The following is a 15050-nucleotide window of genomic DNA, read 5'->3' as shown; positions in this document are numbered from 1 at the left end:
TGCTCGTTAAATTGAATGAATCATGACCCCATGACAACTATTCATAGTGAAAATTATTCTTGATGAACTGGTAAAAAGATTTTTTTGATACAGTTGTTTTAGTTAGTGAAAATATTATTTTTAAAGCCTTATGGTTTAATTAAAATATGTTCATTTAATGACATTTTTCTGTAAGAAAATTTTCTAAAATTGCTATAATTTTTAAAACTAACCATATTTTAATTTATATAAAAGCATTCCCGCAACAAACATTTCATTGCCATGGAGGTTAAGCCCTGACAATTTCAAGACCACCGACATAATTTGATTTATTGAAATTACATACATTTGCTGACTTGTGTGCTCAATATAGGCTTATAAGTCATTGTCAAGTAGAAAATACAGATAGAACAATTCAGAGAAAGACATCACAAAGAATACATCCAGGGTTACGGCGGGATTCGAACCCGCTACCTCCACGCTTAACAGAGCGTTTGGACCGGCGATACCGCTCGGCCAGGGAGGCCCCACCGACATAACTGCTGCAATTTGGTGGACATTGTTGCGCACATGTCATCTTTACTTCCCAGACAAGCTAGTAACTATCGATATGAAGCTTCAAACCAGCACAGAGGCTCGAACCCCTTCACGATGACAGCTCGGTGCCTTTGACCACTGAGCCAACGCGGCTCTTTAATTGATATAAAAGAAATGTATTCTAAACTTAATTATTTTTTAACGTTGAAAACAGGCATGATTGATCTGCACATTTGTACAGGGTTGCCAACTACTACATTTTTTGTGAAATATTTTACAAAGTCATAGGTAAAACCTAAAGCATTTATAATTTTGCCAACATTTTAAAATCTTCACCAATCTGGAACAAAATGGTGCTTTTAATATAAGGCCTTATCTTATTAATAGAATAGTTTCACTTAAACTCATGTCCATAAATTAAGGTTCAGAAACAAACGTGACTTATTCAGAAAGACCATTTAATAAACAAAATATACAGAATAAAAAAAAAAGGCATATATATTATATTCAAAAAGTATATATATATGTATATAATTTTTACTCCATAAAGCAATTATGCAAAATATCTTCTTTAAAAACCTGATATTATATCGTTAGTATGATGATTAATAATTAATATGTCTCCTATACGATGAAATATAATCCGTATAACACGGCATACTAAGTATCAAATTGTCGAGCTGATATTTTGGAAGATTACTCCATTCAGGAAACAATGGCTCTCCGAAGTTCTGGTACACGTGTCAAAGGTGGTTAACAGGCTGAAATTGTTGGCTAAGCATATCCCACACGTGCTCTATCGGATTCAAGTCAGGTGAGACTGCTGGCTATTCCATACGGGTGAATATCCTCAAATTGAAGGTATTCTTTTACGATATTTCCTCTGTGAGGATCGGCGTTGTCGTCCATAAGCACAAATGCAGTCCCTGTGGCACCCCTAAACAAACGTACATTTTGTTTCAGAATAATGTCCCGATAAATATCGTCTGTCATGATTTCGATTTAATATACCGATCTGTTTTGAAGCCCAGTTTATTTCCACCCCGAACGAGCAATCCTGCACCACTATAACGGTGTCGTTCAATGATGTTGGTAACGGGTACCAGGCGTTCTCCATATGAAAGTCCAACGTGAATCAGACTGCAAGCTGAACCGGGACTCGCCAGAAAACGTCACACAAGCCCTCTGTGACGATATTCACACATTACACGTTCTCTACTCCAGGTAAATCGCTGGCGACAGTTATTGTCGTGAACGGAGCACATGTAAGACGAGCCAGCATATACTCCAAAACGTCTCTAGACAGTTTGCCTTAAAACTATGGTACCGTGGCTGAAGATAGCTGACGAGACAGGATGGATGTTGTGCTCCTTCATTTGGCAGTTACTACCGAAACCAAATACCACGCGTCTTCATTCGGAGTTGTAACTCTGAGGCACTGAAACGTCTAACATTTCATCTGGGAATCATTGCCAATACTAGAAGTGACACTTTGAACGATTCCAAGTTCCTTGGATACTTCCATCTGTGTACTGTCTGTACGCCCACATTTGAGACGGCAGATAATTCTTCCATGTAAAAATTCATCCACAACGTTCTCTGTGCCATAACTATTCGTTTACGGGACTGAGCGTTTTGCAGAACGCTTGTGAAAAATTTTACTTCTTTGCCACCATTCCACATACACCCTTTCCTTGCACTCTCGTCATTGTGACTTACTGTCAGTGTCGCCTGGTGGCTTCCTGTAATTTGCTTATTACTTAAGATGTGTATTTCGCTGGAATTTTTAACCTTAAAGTTGAATTTCCGCGTGATTCTAAATTATCCTTAATTTATGGACCTTCTTAATTTACGGCATTACTTTCAAATTTATGCAATTCAATCTTACTTACTTTTTCTATCAAGCGAGATAGAAAAAAACAATTCATTGGACTTAAAGATTTTGCTCAGCAAAGATAAGGAGCCTTCATGCATCGCTCTACATTTTAAAATAAAATCTTCCATGAATCTGGGAGTTCCTTTTTCATCTGGATTAGTTTCAAATTACTGAGCGGGATTAAGCGTAAGCGGGGCCCTAGGCCATTCACATTTTTGTGGCCCTTAGATTAAATTTTTTTTTCTCGTATATTTTTCATTTATTCAACTATAAAAGTATTTATAAATCTTTTCACTTAAGAAAGCATATTTAAAATTAAAATAAATAATAATAAACTAAATTCTCCTTTATTTTGTTAAATTAGAACAAAAATATTATTATGTTTTATTAATATATATTTGAAAAATATTTTTTTTTATCTTAATTTTTTAAAATTTATTTTTAAAAAATCCATTTTAAGGGGGGCCCTAGTAATTAGGGGCCCCAGGCCATGGCCTAATGGGTAATCCAGCATTGGTCGTAAACTCATTATCGGGTCGGCTGTTCAAAGCCCGTAATGAAATATTTTAAGATTACGCTTGTTTTGCTCTATAAATCAAGAAAGCGTAAAACAGCAATAAAAACCTATTTATTTAAAAAAATAGGAATTAAAATATTTTACAGGTTCACTCTTTTAAAAGAGGATTTTCTACAGTGACGTCACTGCCTTCCACTAAGTAACTTACATACTCCCAAGAGCGAGTCTTCCGACATTCGTGTCCACACTTTGTTGAAGAGCATTTCTTACATGGAAACCAACACCCCTCACAAGTTCTATCCAAGCAATCACACATATCAATCTTCAACGTTGTACTTCTTTCATTTGGCTTGCCCCTATTTTTAGCCCTAAAAAATTTAAATTCGATTATTTAAATTTCAATTAACATGCAATAATTAAAATGGAACACTAAAATTCTGTTGACACTAGAATTATCTTTTTAAATAAACTAGATTGGGTTTAATGTGAAATTTGATGGCACATACGGAATAGCCGTTAAATTCTACGGTGCCACATGTTATTACGGACTCAATGTAACGAAATCAAACGGCGTTATAAACTATCTCTGGCAAAAATAAAAGGATAAAATATCAATAAAGATAGTTTGAGATCGTAAAATACGTTTTTAACTGAAAGGGAAAACTTATTAAAAGAAATTTTTAAAAAAAACATCAGTTTTTTTTTTTTTTTTTGGTGACTCATGAGCAAAACATTGCATTTGTAGTGTATTGTTTCGCAATGTTAAATCATAAGAAGAAAAACATCACATTCATATTTTCATTCGTAAATTTGAATTAACTTTCATTTTTCAAATCGAAAATAATACTGCTCTGTGTGAGGCACAACTTCAACGTGTTTCCTCATAAACTTGTTTTATCATTGGAGCCAACTTGTGCGATCGTTGAGAAAATTTATATAAATAACGTATAAATCTTAATCTCTGATGATAATTCTTAAATTGTTTTACCTACCATGGCAAACCAATAATCCAAGCATATTTATCTAATATATTATGCACATATATCTAAATATTGATGCTTTAAAATGAGTTTTATCATAGAGGAAAATGAAGCGTTATATAGAGAGTGATTATAGTTTTAGTTCTACTTTGATATGGTAAAAGGAAAACTACTGGATCAAAGGTTATCGAACTTAATAATAGTTTAACCCTTTTGACACAGAATTTTTATTAAACATATTTTTTATATTAGTATTTTCATTATTTTGTATTAATTTAGGTTCAAATAAGTGAAAAATATCAGACTTAGCATTTTAACTATTTATGGTTAAGAAAGACTGCATGAAACACCGGCGTCTTTTTCTGCGTTAAAGAACAAAATATTCTAAACAATAAATTTTCAAATTTGCATTTTTTGGCAGTTATTTTGATTTAAGAAATACAGTTATTTATCATTGAAATGTCTTTAATTAACAATATCAGTTATTTATAAACTTTTAAATATGAATGTGAAAGAAATTCTTCAAACTACTTTTCTTGGATTTTATTTTAGTATGAATAATTTCGATAATTAAACAGATATTTTCAATATCTATTAGTCAGCTCTTTTTTTTCTTCAAATAAATACCAAAAATAAATTTTTTTGTTTGTAATTAGAGTGCCATAAAAGATATGTAAAAGGTACACTGATATCCCATCAGCTTCAAAGGGTTAAAAGAGGTCATGACAATTTATTTTCGGTCAAAAAAAGTTCAAACCTCACTATCGGGGTGGAAATGACACTGAATGCAGTATTGTTAAATGAAATAAGATGTGAAGATATCGGAAATGTGTTTAATCGTTTCTGAAACATATTGCAAAGCATGTTTAATGTAACGTCTACCATTTTCCAAAAGCAAGTTGAATGATATTACTGCACACATTCTCAACTGTAACTCTCAGCACATCAAAAGGAAATGGAATGTCGGTGTATCACATCTTTCAATTCTGCCCAATTGTTTACAGCATTAATACCATAAACAAGGCTTTTGAGATAATCCTATGGTCAAAAAAAGTAACACAGGGGTTGAGGCCCGGTGACCAAGAAGTTATGAAGTTTCGGCTTATAATCCGATCATTCGTGAAATGATGCTTAAGTAACTGGTGACACATGTACCAATGTCATGTGGAGCCCCGCCCCGTCCGACAGACAGATCATAGTGTCTAAAATGCCACGTTGCTGGAGTTTAGGTATGGCAAAAAGTCTTAACATTGACGCTAAGCGAGTTACAGTCACCGTGTATGCAACAGGTCCAGCTGTCAACTGCTCCCCAGAGAAAAATTGTCCAATTATGAGGCTAGCTGTCATACCACACCAAGCTGTCATTGTCATAACACACTAATCGGTCATACCACACGAAGGAAAATGCAATAGAATTGGGTAGATAACGAGAGAGATTTGTTTGACCCAAATCCTGCAAAATTAAGAATGTTGACATCGTCATTTTGGTAAAATAAGCCTCATCTTTCCACAAAATGTTTCATGGCCAATGTTCGTCCACTTCATTCCAGACAAAGAATTCCATTACAAAAGATTGTCTAGCAACAGTTACGTTGATTTTGTTGTTGTTAATTTACGTCGCACTAGAGCTGCACAATGGGCTATTGGCGACGGTCTGGGAAACATCCCGGAGGATGATCCGAAGACATGCCATCACAATTTTGATCCTCTGCAGAGGGGGTGGCGCCTCCGCTTCAGTAGCCCGACGACCTGCACTCGAAGTCGAGCACTTTACGGTAGCACAGTTTAACGAGGGCCAATACCGCACACCCTCGGTCCCTACGCAGATTGATCCAAGTGGTCACCCACCCGCACATTGACCGTAGCCAGGGATGCTTGACTTCGGTGATCTGCTGGGAGCCGTGTCTTAACGATCAGTCCACTGCGGGACACAGTTACGTTGAAGTTCTTGAATATGTTTGATGATGTATGGGTGGAACTTCAGCACTTTACGGAGAATTTTGTACACAGTACTCCGTTCATTCGACGTGCGGCAGCACTTGCGCTGCTCGTATAGTGTGTGCTGTCTATCGTTGCTTCCTCCACGATTGCCACAGAAACAGGCTTCCTTCCCTTTTCCAGATGCAACAATGAAGTAAGTTAGATTCTGTTCCTTATTTGATTTAACAGTATTGCATACAGCGCCATTTCCTAACAGGTGGCGAGTTTCTGAACTTTGTTTGGCGAAAAATAAATTTCCGTGATCTTCAAGAGTTAGCTTCGCTGAAACAGCGCCCACTGCATTGTGCAACGCCCCGCGAATTTTCCACACTTCGGGTCGAAAAGCTGACGTTCGGTTTGTTGTATTTAAGTGTTACAAAATATATTTAAAAGTTTTGCAATTATTATATTTTAATATGTAATTTAGGATAATAAAAAAAAATCTTCGTAATTTTATTCAGTAGGGGAGAGTGGGGTCAATTGTAACAGGGTACGATTGTAACAGAGCAAAAATTTCGAGTGTCGGGTTCTAGATTTGGTTCCTACGTGGCGCGCAAGGTGTATTTAATAAATCTACATGTACACCCCTGATGGCAATCATTTTTATGAACTTTTGAAAGAGTTAGATCACAAAAGATATTTTCACGCCACGCCAGTACTTTTTTTGGTATTAGAATATTATATTGTAACAAAGTAATTTTGTTTAAACAAGTAAAAATTAGTAACCGAATATGTAAGTGGACACCTTAATTAACATTTCAATAAAAAAAGATTAGTTTTGCTAATTAACTAGCATTGTTTTTAACAAATGAAGCTGAAATGGCGTCTTGGGGACAATTGTAACAATAAGTAAAGGGACGATTGTAACAGCTGAAAATAAATAATCTTATGTTTACAAACCATTACTTAAGTCTTTAAGAACCACCAATAGTTTCCTATATCATTTATATTATGTTGCATGTGCATTATTTTATTTGTCACCTTTCACAGCATAAATTAAAATTTTTAACCCCTTAAGGTTAAAAGCTTAACCCTTTAGGTCTCTGCTCATTATTATTTTTACTCCTAAAATATCACTACTATTTTGATCAATAAAGAAATATATCACAACTATGATACTATGTATAATTAACTATGTTTTAGTTGAATTTATGAACTGTTACAATTGACCCCGTAAGTGGGGACAATTGTAACAAGTGCTCGACTGTCAAAAATTGTTAATAACTAATATAATAACATTTAAAATTAGGTATTTATTTTTTTTTCTAGTAGAGGATAGTCTACTTTACTCGTCTGTCAATTAATACTAATAATATATTGGATTTTTTGTTAGTTAAAAATGGTTAAGTAAAAAATGTTACAATTGACCCCACTCTCCCCTATCGTAAATTTTACGGCAAAGGACTAAGTGACACAGAAACTCATGTTATAGTTTTTTACACTCATACTAAGATTCTCTTCTTTTGTAGTTTGTATTGCAATCGACGCACTTTCTATTTCGGAATATCTCTTTTTGACATACAAAATACATTACGCGCGTTCAAAATATAATATTAGCGATATTTATTTAATATAGATTAAAGGCATTTGGAATATAAGCCAAAATGGCAGTTTGAATCGGATTGGGCTGGTTAATTGCGGAGCACGTACACACAGGCCATCGCGAGGATGCCGGCTAAATACGGTGCTCTAAACGAAAGGGTTAAAGGACTTACTGATCAATTGGTTTTCCAGAAGCAATCTTATTTTCCCGCATCTTTTTAGCTGATCTAGTTCTCAAACTCTGTAACAGATATAAAGTACAATAAAGATTTGACAAATTTCGAAAGTATAATTCATATCCAATAAAAAAAAATATTTAATATATTAGAAAAATATTTATGTTAAATGAATACGTAGAATAAGCACATATATTTATTTAAAACCACAAAAAGAAATAAGCATGTACTGTTATAAAAATTTTGTTTTGAGAAAATGTCCTTAGATTGTCCATCATTTATGTAAATTTTGTTCTTAAAATTATATTTTGTGAAATTTTCATTAATATTTACTTCATGTAAAATTTATAAAAAATGCTAGTTTAAAAAAAAAAAAAAAAAAAAAAACAATATAAAAGATTTAATTGAACTTGGTAATTTCTTTTCTAAATTCAGAATTTATTGAATTAAGCGAAAAATTCAGAGAAACAAAACATTAAAATTAAAAACTAAATAAATGAATTTTTACAAAGGCAAAACCATTCCGTTTTACCATGTAATCCTGAATCTTCATCGCTTAAAAATATTTAATCGCGCAAAAGGCTCTCGAACAAAAAATAGTTAACAAATTTCTGTTTGTCATTTCTTTTTAAGGTTTAGATTAAGAAAAAAGTTGGTTGCATTTATATTTCGGCATTCTATTCTACGGTTTATTTATATGTACAAAACAAATAAATTTTTAAGCACTAACTTATCTAATAAAAAATTAGAAAAATTCAACAAGGAACCTGTATGATATATATATTACTTAAATACCATACTTCATGCCATTTTATGACGATATACACCAATTTCAGTTCAGTGGGTTTACTAATTTTTTCGTAATTATTATTTAAAATCACTCGATTAGCCATGCCCACTAAAACTCAGTTTTTGTATACGACTCATATTACTCTCCGAAAGCACTTGCCGCACCCAGTAGAACATTGATAAAAATTCTACAAAATAACTCCAAGCACTTACAACAAATATTGGTTTAATACGTAGCAATGATTTAATATTTAACTCATCATATAAAATATTTTTAATGTACCAAAAGGCGAAAAATGACAGGATTTATGCAAAGTTATCAAACGTTATTAGAATTTAAAAAAAAAAAAAAATTTAAAAATTTGAACTGTTTGAAACTGAAATACTTTGTTACAAAGATCATTTTACAGTACTTAGTAATATTTTAATTTTGTAAGAATGTTTTGCATTTGATTAAGCTTCTCTCCCCTTCTGTGAAGGAATAATTTATTATGCTGAATTAAAATGTTTATGAAATGATCTTCCGGTTATTATCTTTGTGATGCCACAATAGGCATTGCATATTTCCTAACTTTTAAAATATCTATCATTCCTTAAACTTATTTTTTAAACATTCTTAATTGAATTGTAATTAAATTATATAAATTAGTAAATTTTTATTAAAATTTATAAAAAAGCAAACATAAAATATTTTATTCTTTTCTTATCGATCAGTGAAACGACTGACTTTATTTCAATACTAATGTAGACTCATCAATTCACTGTCTAGCCTAATCGAAAACAAAAATCCATTTATTACTCTCTATTTATCTATGTCTCCCTCCTTTTTTTTTTGTCTTTTAAAAAAAAAGAAAAAAAAGAGAGATTTTTTTTTAAAAAAAGACAAAATAGTTAGAAAAAGACTGAAAAAAGATAGTTAAAAAAAGACAAAAAAAAAGAGATTTTTTAAAGAAAGACAAAAAAAGAGATATTTTTTAAAAAAAAAAGACAAGAAAAGAGAGAGATAAGTACAGAGTTATAAATGGATTTTTGTTTTTGATTAGGCGCGACACTGTATTAATGAGTCTACATTAGTACTGAAATGAAAAGTTAGCCGTTACATTGATCGACAAGAAATGAATAAAATATTTTGTTTGCTTTTGATACATTTTACTAAAAATTAATTAACTGAGTTCATTTAATTACAATTCGATTAAGAATGATTACAAAAAATAATTTTAAGAGATTTTAAAAGCTAGGAAATATGTAATGCCTATCGTGGCATTAAAATCTTTTTTTTTTTTTTTTTTCATTCTTTGAAATGAAAGGATTTTATAATTAAAGATTAATTATTTTTATTTTTTATATTTTAGAGTTAAAAATAATTTTAGAGTTGAAAATAATTCATTTTATTTTTGTGTTGTTGGGCGAAAGAAAAAGTTAAAAAGAATTAAAATAAAAAATGAAAGAAGCTTAAAATTGTTTGCATCTCTTCTTATAATAATAGAATGAAATATTTTAGATTTAAATAGTAAAAAAACAAGACATTTTTTGGGAAAATTGTTTTCGTAAGTACTTTTATTTTAAAATCTTATACATTTTCATTTCCTCTGTCTCTGATCAAACCAGTAAGGAATTTTAAATACAATTCATACTTTAATGTATGTTTTTAGTAAAAATAAACCAACATTTATAAAAAAAAGTTAATTTTCATCAAAAGTTATTGAAAATAAAATACAAATTAAGAAAGTAATTTCAAAAATATTTTTTGCATTTATCAATTTATTTTCTAAACCAGCAAATTTCGAAACGAAATTTGCAATTTAACAATACTCAAATTTTAAAAATGATACTTCAGTTTAATTCTCCGAGAAAAAGTAATACTTCATTTACATCACACTTGAAATTCTTTAAACATTCTATAACACACACGCACGCACGCACAAACACACAAAAACAATTTGCTATTAAGTTTTTATAGTCTTCTTTTTTTTTTTGTTTCCTTGTTTTTTTTTTTTTTTTTTTTTTTTTTAAATTTTGTATGAATTTTATTTTGCGAAATTCTTCTTACAAACATATTTTAGCTAATAATAGCATAAAATTTTAAAACACAACTTTCGTGTCAAGTTTATTACTTTGAATAAATTCAATATTACACATACGAAAAATTATTACAAATAAATAATTATGAATTTTTTTGTAGTTTTTCTGAGGAGGTCTTAAGAATAAAAAAATAACTAAAAATCAATAAAGGGGTTAAGAGTTATTTGCATCTCTAGTAAAAAATTCAAAATTCTAAATATTAAATATTTCCATTTCTCATCTGGAATCAAACAATTAGGTGAAAAATTTCGAAACGGAGTTCTTATTTCTATGCATAGACCAGTTTGCTTACAACACTTTAGAATAACAAAATCGAAATTTTTGCAACAAAACAAATATCAATTCTCTAATCAAGTATCCTTCTCTGTCTGCATTATATCAAAAAGTTAAACACAATTTTGTCGAAAATAAGATTAAAATAAAACTTCGTAAACAATATCACTTCATCCTATGAGAAGTTTTGGTGGCAGCTATAGCCTGGTTGACAGGGTGCTAGACTCACGTTTATGAGAACGGGAGTTCGAATCCAGCCGGCCGAAGACTCCCAGTATAGTAAATGGTGATTGGTGTACGTTAAATCTGTCGGATCACAAAGTCCAATATGTTCCCATAACAAATCAAAACCTCTGGGGGTACTGAATCGGAGATTGATTATTCTCTGGTTCAGGTCAAAATTAGGATCTGTGGATGAATGAATGGATGTATGAATGGGTAAGGTGACCATTCGTACTGATTTTACCAGTACAGTACTGGTTTTCAGGGCATAAGTCCTGGTTAGTTATTAAACAAAACCAGTACACGAGAAGTACTGGTTTTAGATTAGAAAACATTAAAACAAAAAAAAGTAATAAAATGAAAATAATAAAATTATAACTGGCAATCCTGATAATTCCATGTGATATCGTCAGGTGTCACATGAGCAGGACCACCACGACGTCATACAAGCCAGTGGTGGTCTGATGTACTAACTACTGTGATGTACCTACCTTATTATTATCATGGTGGCAAAACGGCGAAAGTGCGTATTTAATGGTGAGTTAAAGTTAAAATATACATTTATTAAAGAAAGTAATAATATTGATCCTAGTGAAGTATATTGTGAAAAATGTAGAAGTACGTTTTCTATTGCAAATAGTGAAAAAAAAAGCGACATTGAAAACCACATAAAAACAGTTAAACACAAACGAGCAGTGTCAGCAGCAATTGCAAGTTCGAGTATGACATCATATTTTAAGAAAAAAGAATTTGAAACTGCCGAGAAGAAAATAGCTGCAGCTGAAGGTTTGTGGGCATATCATACAGTTATGCATAATCAATCTTTTCAATCAATGGACTGTACCTGTAAACTTATTAAGGCATGTTTCGATGCTGAATTCACATGCTCTAGGACCAAATGCGAAGCTATGATCACCGATGTACTTGTCCCTTATGCAAATCAAATATTGGCTGAGGATTTGAGAAACGTAAGTTTTATATCGGTGTATTCAGACGCCTTAAATCACGAAGAAATTAAACTTATTCCTTTACTTGTCAGATATTTTCCATACAATAATGGAATACAGGTAAAAATTATTGAAGTAAAGGATTTGCCAGGAGAAACGTCTGACATAGTTACCGAATATATTGTAGAGGTCTTAAAAAAACATAACTTATAAACAAGATATTAGGGTTTTGTGCCGACAGCACCAACACTAACTTTGGAGGCATGCGAAGAGCCGGGAAAAATATTTTTACCAAGCTAAAAGCTACTTTGGACGGACGGGAGCTTGCGGGAATTGGTTGCTCAGCACTACACCACAGATGAGAAACTTGGGCATTGGAAATAAAATTGTGTTTCGGTATCAGATAGGTGGATTTAAATTTTCAAAGAAAATGATGTGTCAAATAATATTGGCAAATTGGTAGAGTATTGCCTCTGTATGCCAGGAATTAATGCACCGTCCGAACGGGTTTTTTCTTTATTAAACAACATCTGGACTAGCGAGAAAACCCAATTGAAAGTGGAAACTTTGAAATCCTTGTTGATTGTCAAAAATAATTTAAATGCAACCCGTATGAAATTCTATGAAAATATACAGGAAAACAAAAATTTGTTAAAAGCAATTCATTCCTCAAAAAAATATAAAAAAACAAACTAAATTAAATAACTACTTATGTTTTATTATGTTATTATATTAGGTATGGCTTATCATGTTATGTTATGTTTATTATGTTTTATTTTTATATAGTAAAATCATATTTTAGTTTTCACATTTCTTGTGTTTAAATAAACGCAAAATTTTTTGATATCTAAAAGTTTTTTATTTACTTAGATATACAGGCTGGCCGTTGGGTGAATTTTTGATAAAAATTTATAAAATTTGGGCGGGACTGGTCGAAATTCATGTTGTCCTGGTTTCAGGTTGAAAAAAATGGTCCCCTTATGAATGGGTCCACCCTAGAAACGAATGTGACGTATGGGTGTGGCAGAATTCTTCGCCAAAGATGTCACGACTGAAAAGCAAGAACAATCACCCCCCCCCCTCCTGCCTAAATGGCCGACGACGACAGGCTTTAGTTTACCCAGGAAAGGGATTCTGATGTCATAAGCAATCCCCGCCTCGTTTCTAGTCTCGTGAAGTCAGCTTCGTTTTAAGCTAATTTTAAGTTCTGATTTTAAAGAATTCAAGTTAATTTTGAAAACACTGATTTGCTTTTCGGGAGTTTTAAGTTATAGACTATTCAAAATAATCAAGATTACCCTACGCATGCAGGTTCCTCATTCTTCGAAAATTTATTAGAAACATGTTTCATTTTATCATTGTCGTTGAGCAGCTGATCTATATCGATGCATCAGATTTGCATCTATCAAGGTTTAACATTGTAGCCTTCTTTTGAACTCAACTCAGCACAGAAGAATCAAGGAGCTCCTGAATCAAGCATCGGGCAAAACTTGACTAGCCTAACCACGCGTTCAATTCAATTTATTCATTAAACCATTAAATTTATTTCAGTTATTTTAAATAGAATGTTTAAAGTGCAACTAAGAAAGAAAAAATATGAAACACCTAAACAAGTAATGTATTGAATTTCCATCTTACCATTAAAGATAAATTAAAGTTTCAAATTCTAATTGTTTTCTTCTGCTAAATAAAGTATCAAATAGAAAACAAATTTTGGCAAGCTTAAAAAAATAAAGCTGCAAACGATCTCTGTAAATTTATCACATTAAATATTGTTGTTAGTTTTAAAATTTTTAACTAATATAATTTCTAAATTGAAAGACTGCATACTCCAAACTCGTATTTGCTTAAGAAGTCTGTTAAAATTAGGTTGAGGTTTAACAGAATTCATGAACTATTAGTATGGAATCCTTAATATTCCATGATATATTGCGCTTTCGTAAAAAAATCCATCAACTAGTTTATAAAAGAAAAAGAAATTATTTCACTGTGCAAACGATTTTGTATATATAACTTCACATGAAAGTGTTTGTAAATGAAAAATTAGTTTTTACATTCGAAAATAAACAATAAACTAACATTAACATTCAAATACAAGCTGTAAAAGAGATACTGATTGTTTATGTATAAATTAACTTTAAGATTCAAACTTAACAGTGTAAAATAAAATTACATACAGAATAAGAATTCTTACCTGGTTATTTTCCATGATGAGGTCTTTATTTTTGTGTGGTTAATTAACAAGTGAATCGATATTACTTAAAAGAAAATCTTTATTTCAAAGACTAGGATTTATAATAGTTAACTGCAACACTATCTTACAAACGACTGATTTTAAAAGAAAAATAAGAAATTATATGCTCCTCCTGCGCATGCGCTTATTACTAAAACTTCAGAAAATAACATCTAGATTCTAGACGCTAATATCAAATTCAAAAGACAGGTCCTAATGTCTGTAACGATATGAAACTTTATTTCTAGTTTTAATGAAGTAAGAATCAAAGCATGCATTTGAAGCGTTATTTTATGTCAGTTGAATGAATTTTAATAGAGTAAATATTTTTAAATGGAATTTGACAGTAATTGTTCATTAAACAATTTAAAAAATGTAAGGAAAAGTAAATGAGAAATTTCTTGTTTAGCTGTTAAATATTTCGGTTGAAAGAAAGAAGACTTTTTGCTGTGTCCTTTAACTTAAATATGCATTTTGAGCTGCGTGCATTTTCTTAAACGCGCATTTTGAGCTGCCTTCGAATGCCAGTGCTGCATGTTGCTTGGCAGGATTCTATCTGTCGCCAACTTAAAAGTTTCAGTTTAAATTTCTCTTTAACAAGCGCTGTTACGCGTTATTTTTTCATATTTTGTTTCAGTTAAACAACAAAAGTCTTGTTAAATTTATAATTACTGACCTCTTTGATTGTTTAGTAGCTTTAATTAGGTAAAAAGGAGCCTTAAACGTGAAAATAGCGAATCTTGAAAGATAGAAGAATTAAATACAGCATTAAAAAGTTGAACTATAAAGTTTAAATATTACGGACATTTTCATAATGACTTAATGAATTATTTATAATTGTTAGTTTAAGTGAAATAACTATTCCACAATTAAAGATTCTTGATGAACCTATAACTTAATTTGACGTCAAATACCAT

The 15050-nt window shown here is 31.4% G+C and overlaps 1 protein-coding gene across 1 annotated transcript; it reads right to left on the bottom strand.

Annotated features, from left to right (window-relative positions):
- Nucleotides 1-3002: 3002 nt before the first annotated feature.
- LOC107443244 (uncharacterized) lies at nt 3003-14688 on the bottom strand. Its single transcript, XM_016057044.5, has 3 exons — nt 14095-14688; nt 7585-7652; nt 3003-3277 (listed from the first exon to the last, which is right to left on the bottom strand). The coding sequence occupies exons 1-3, from the start codon at nt 14107-14109 to the stop codon at nt 3058-3060; spliced, it is 303 nt and encodes a 100-aa protein (XP_015912530.2). The 5' UTR covers nt 14110-14688; the 3' UTR covers nt 3003-3057.
- Between the last annotated feature and the right edge of the window lie 362 nt (nt 14689-15050).

The sequence above is a fragment of the Parasteatoda tepidariorum genome, chromosome 6 (genome assembly GCF_982258835.1).
Source record: "Parasteatoda tepidariorum strain Cologne lab strain chromosome 6, Ptep-v5.0, whole genome shotgun sequence".
Taxonomy (NCBI): Eukaryota; Metazoa; Arthropoda; class Arachnida; order Araneae; family Theridiidae; genus Parasteatoda; species Parasteatoda tepidariorum.
The sequence above is the reverse complement of the archived record's forward strand: the minus strand, read 5'-3'. Positions and strand labels throughout refer to the sequence as shown.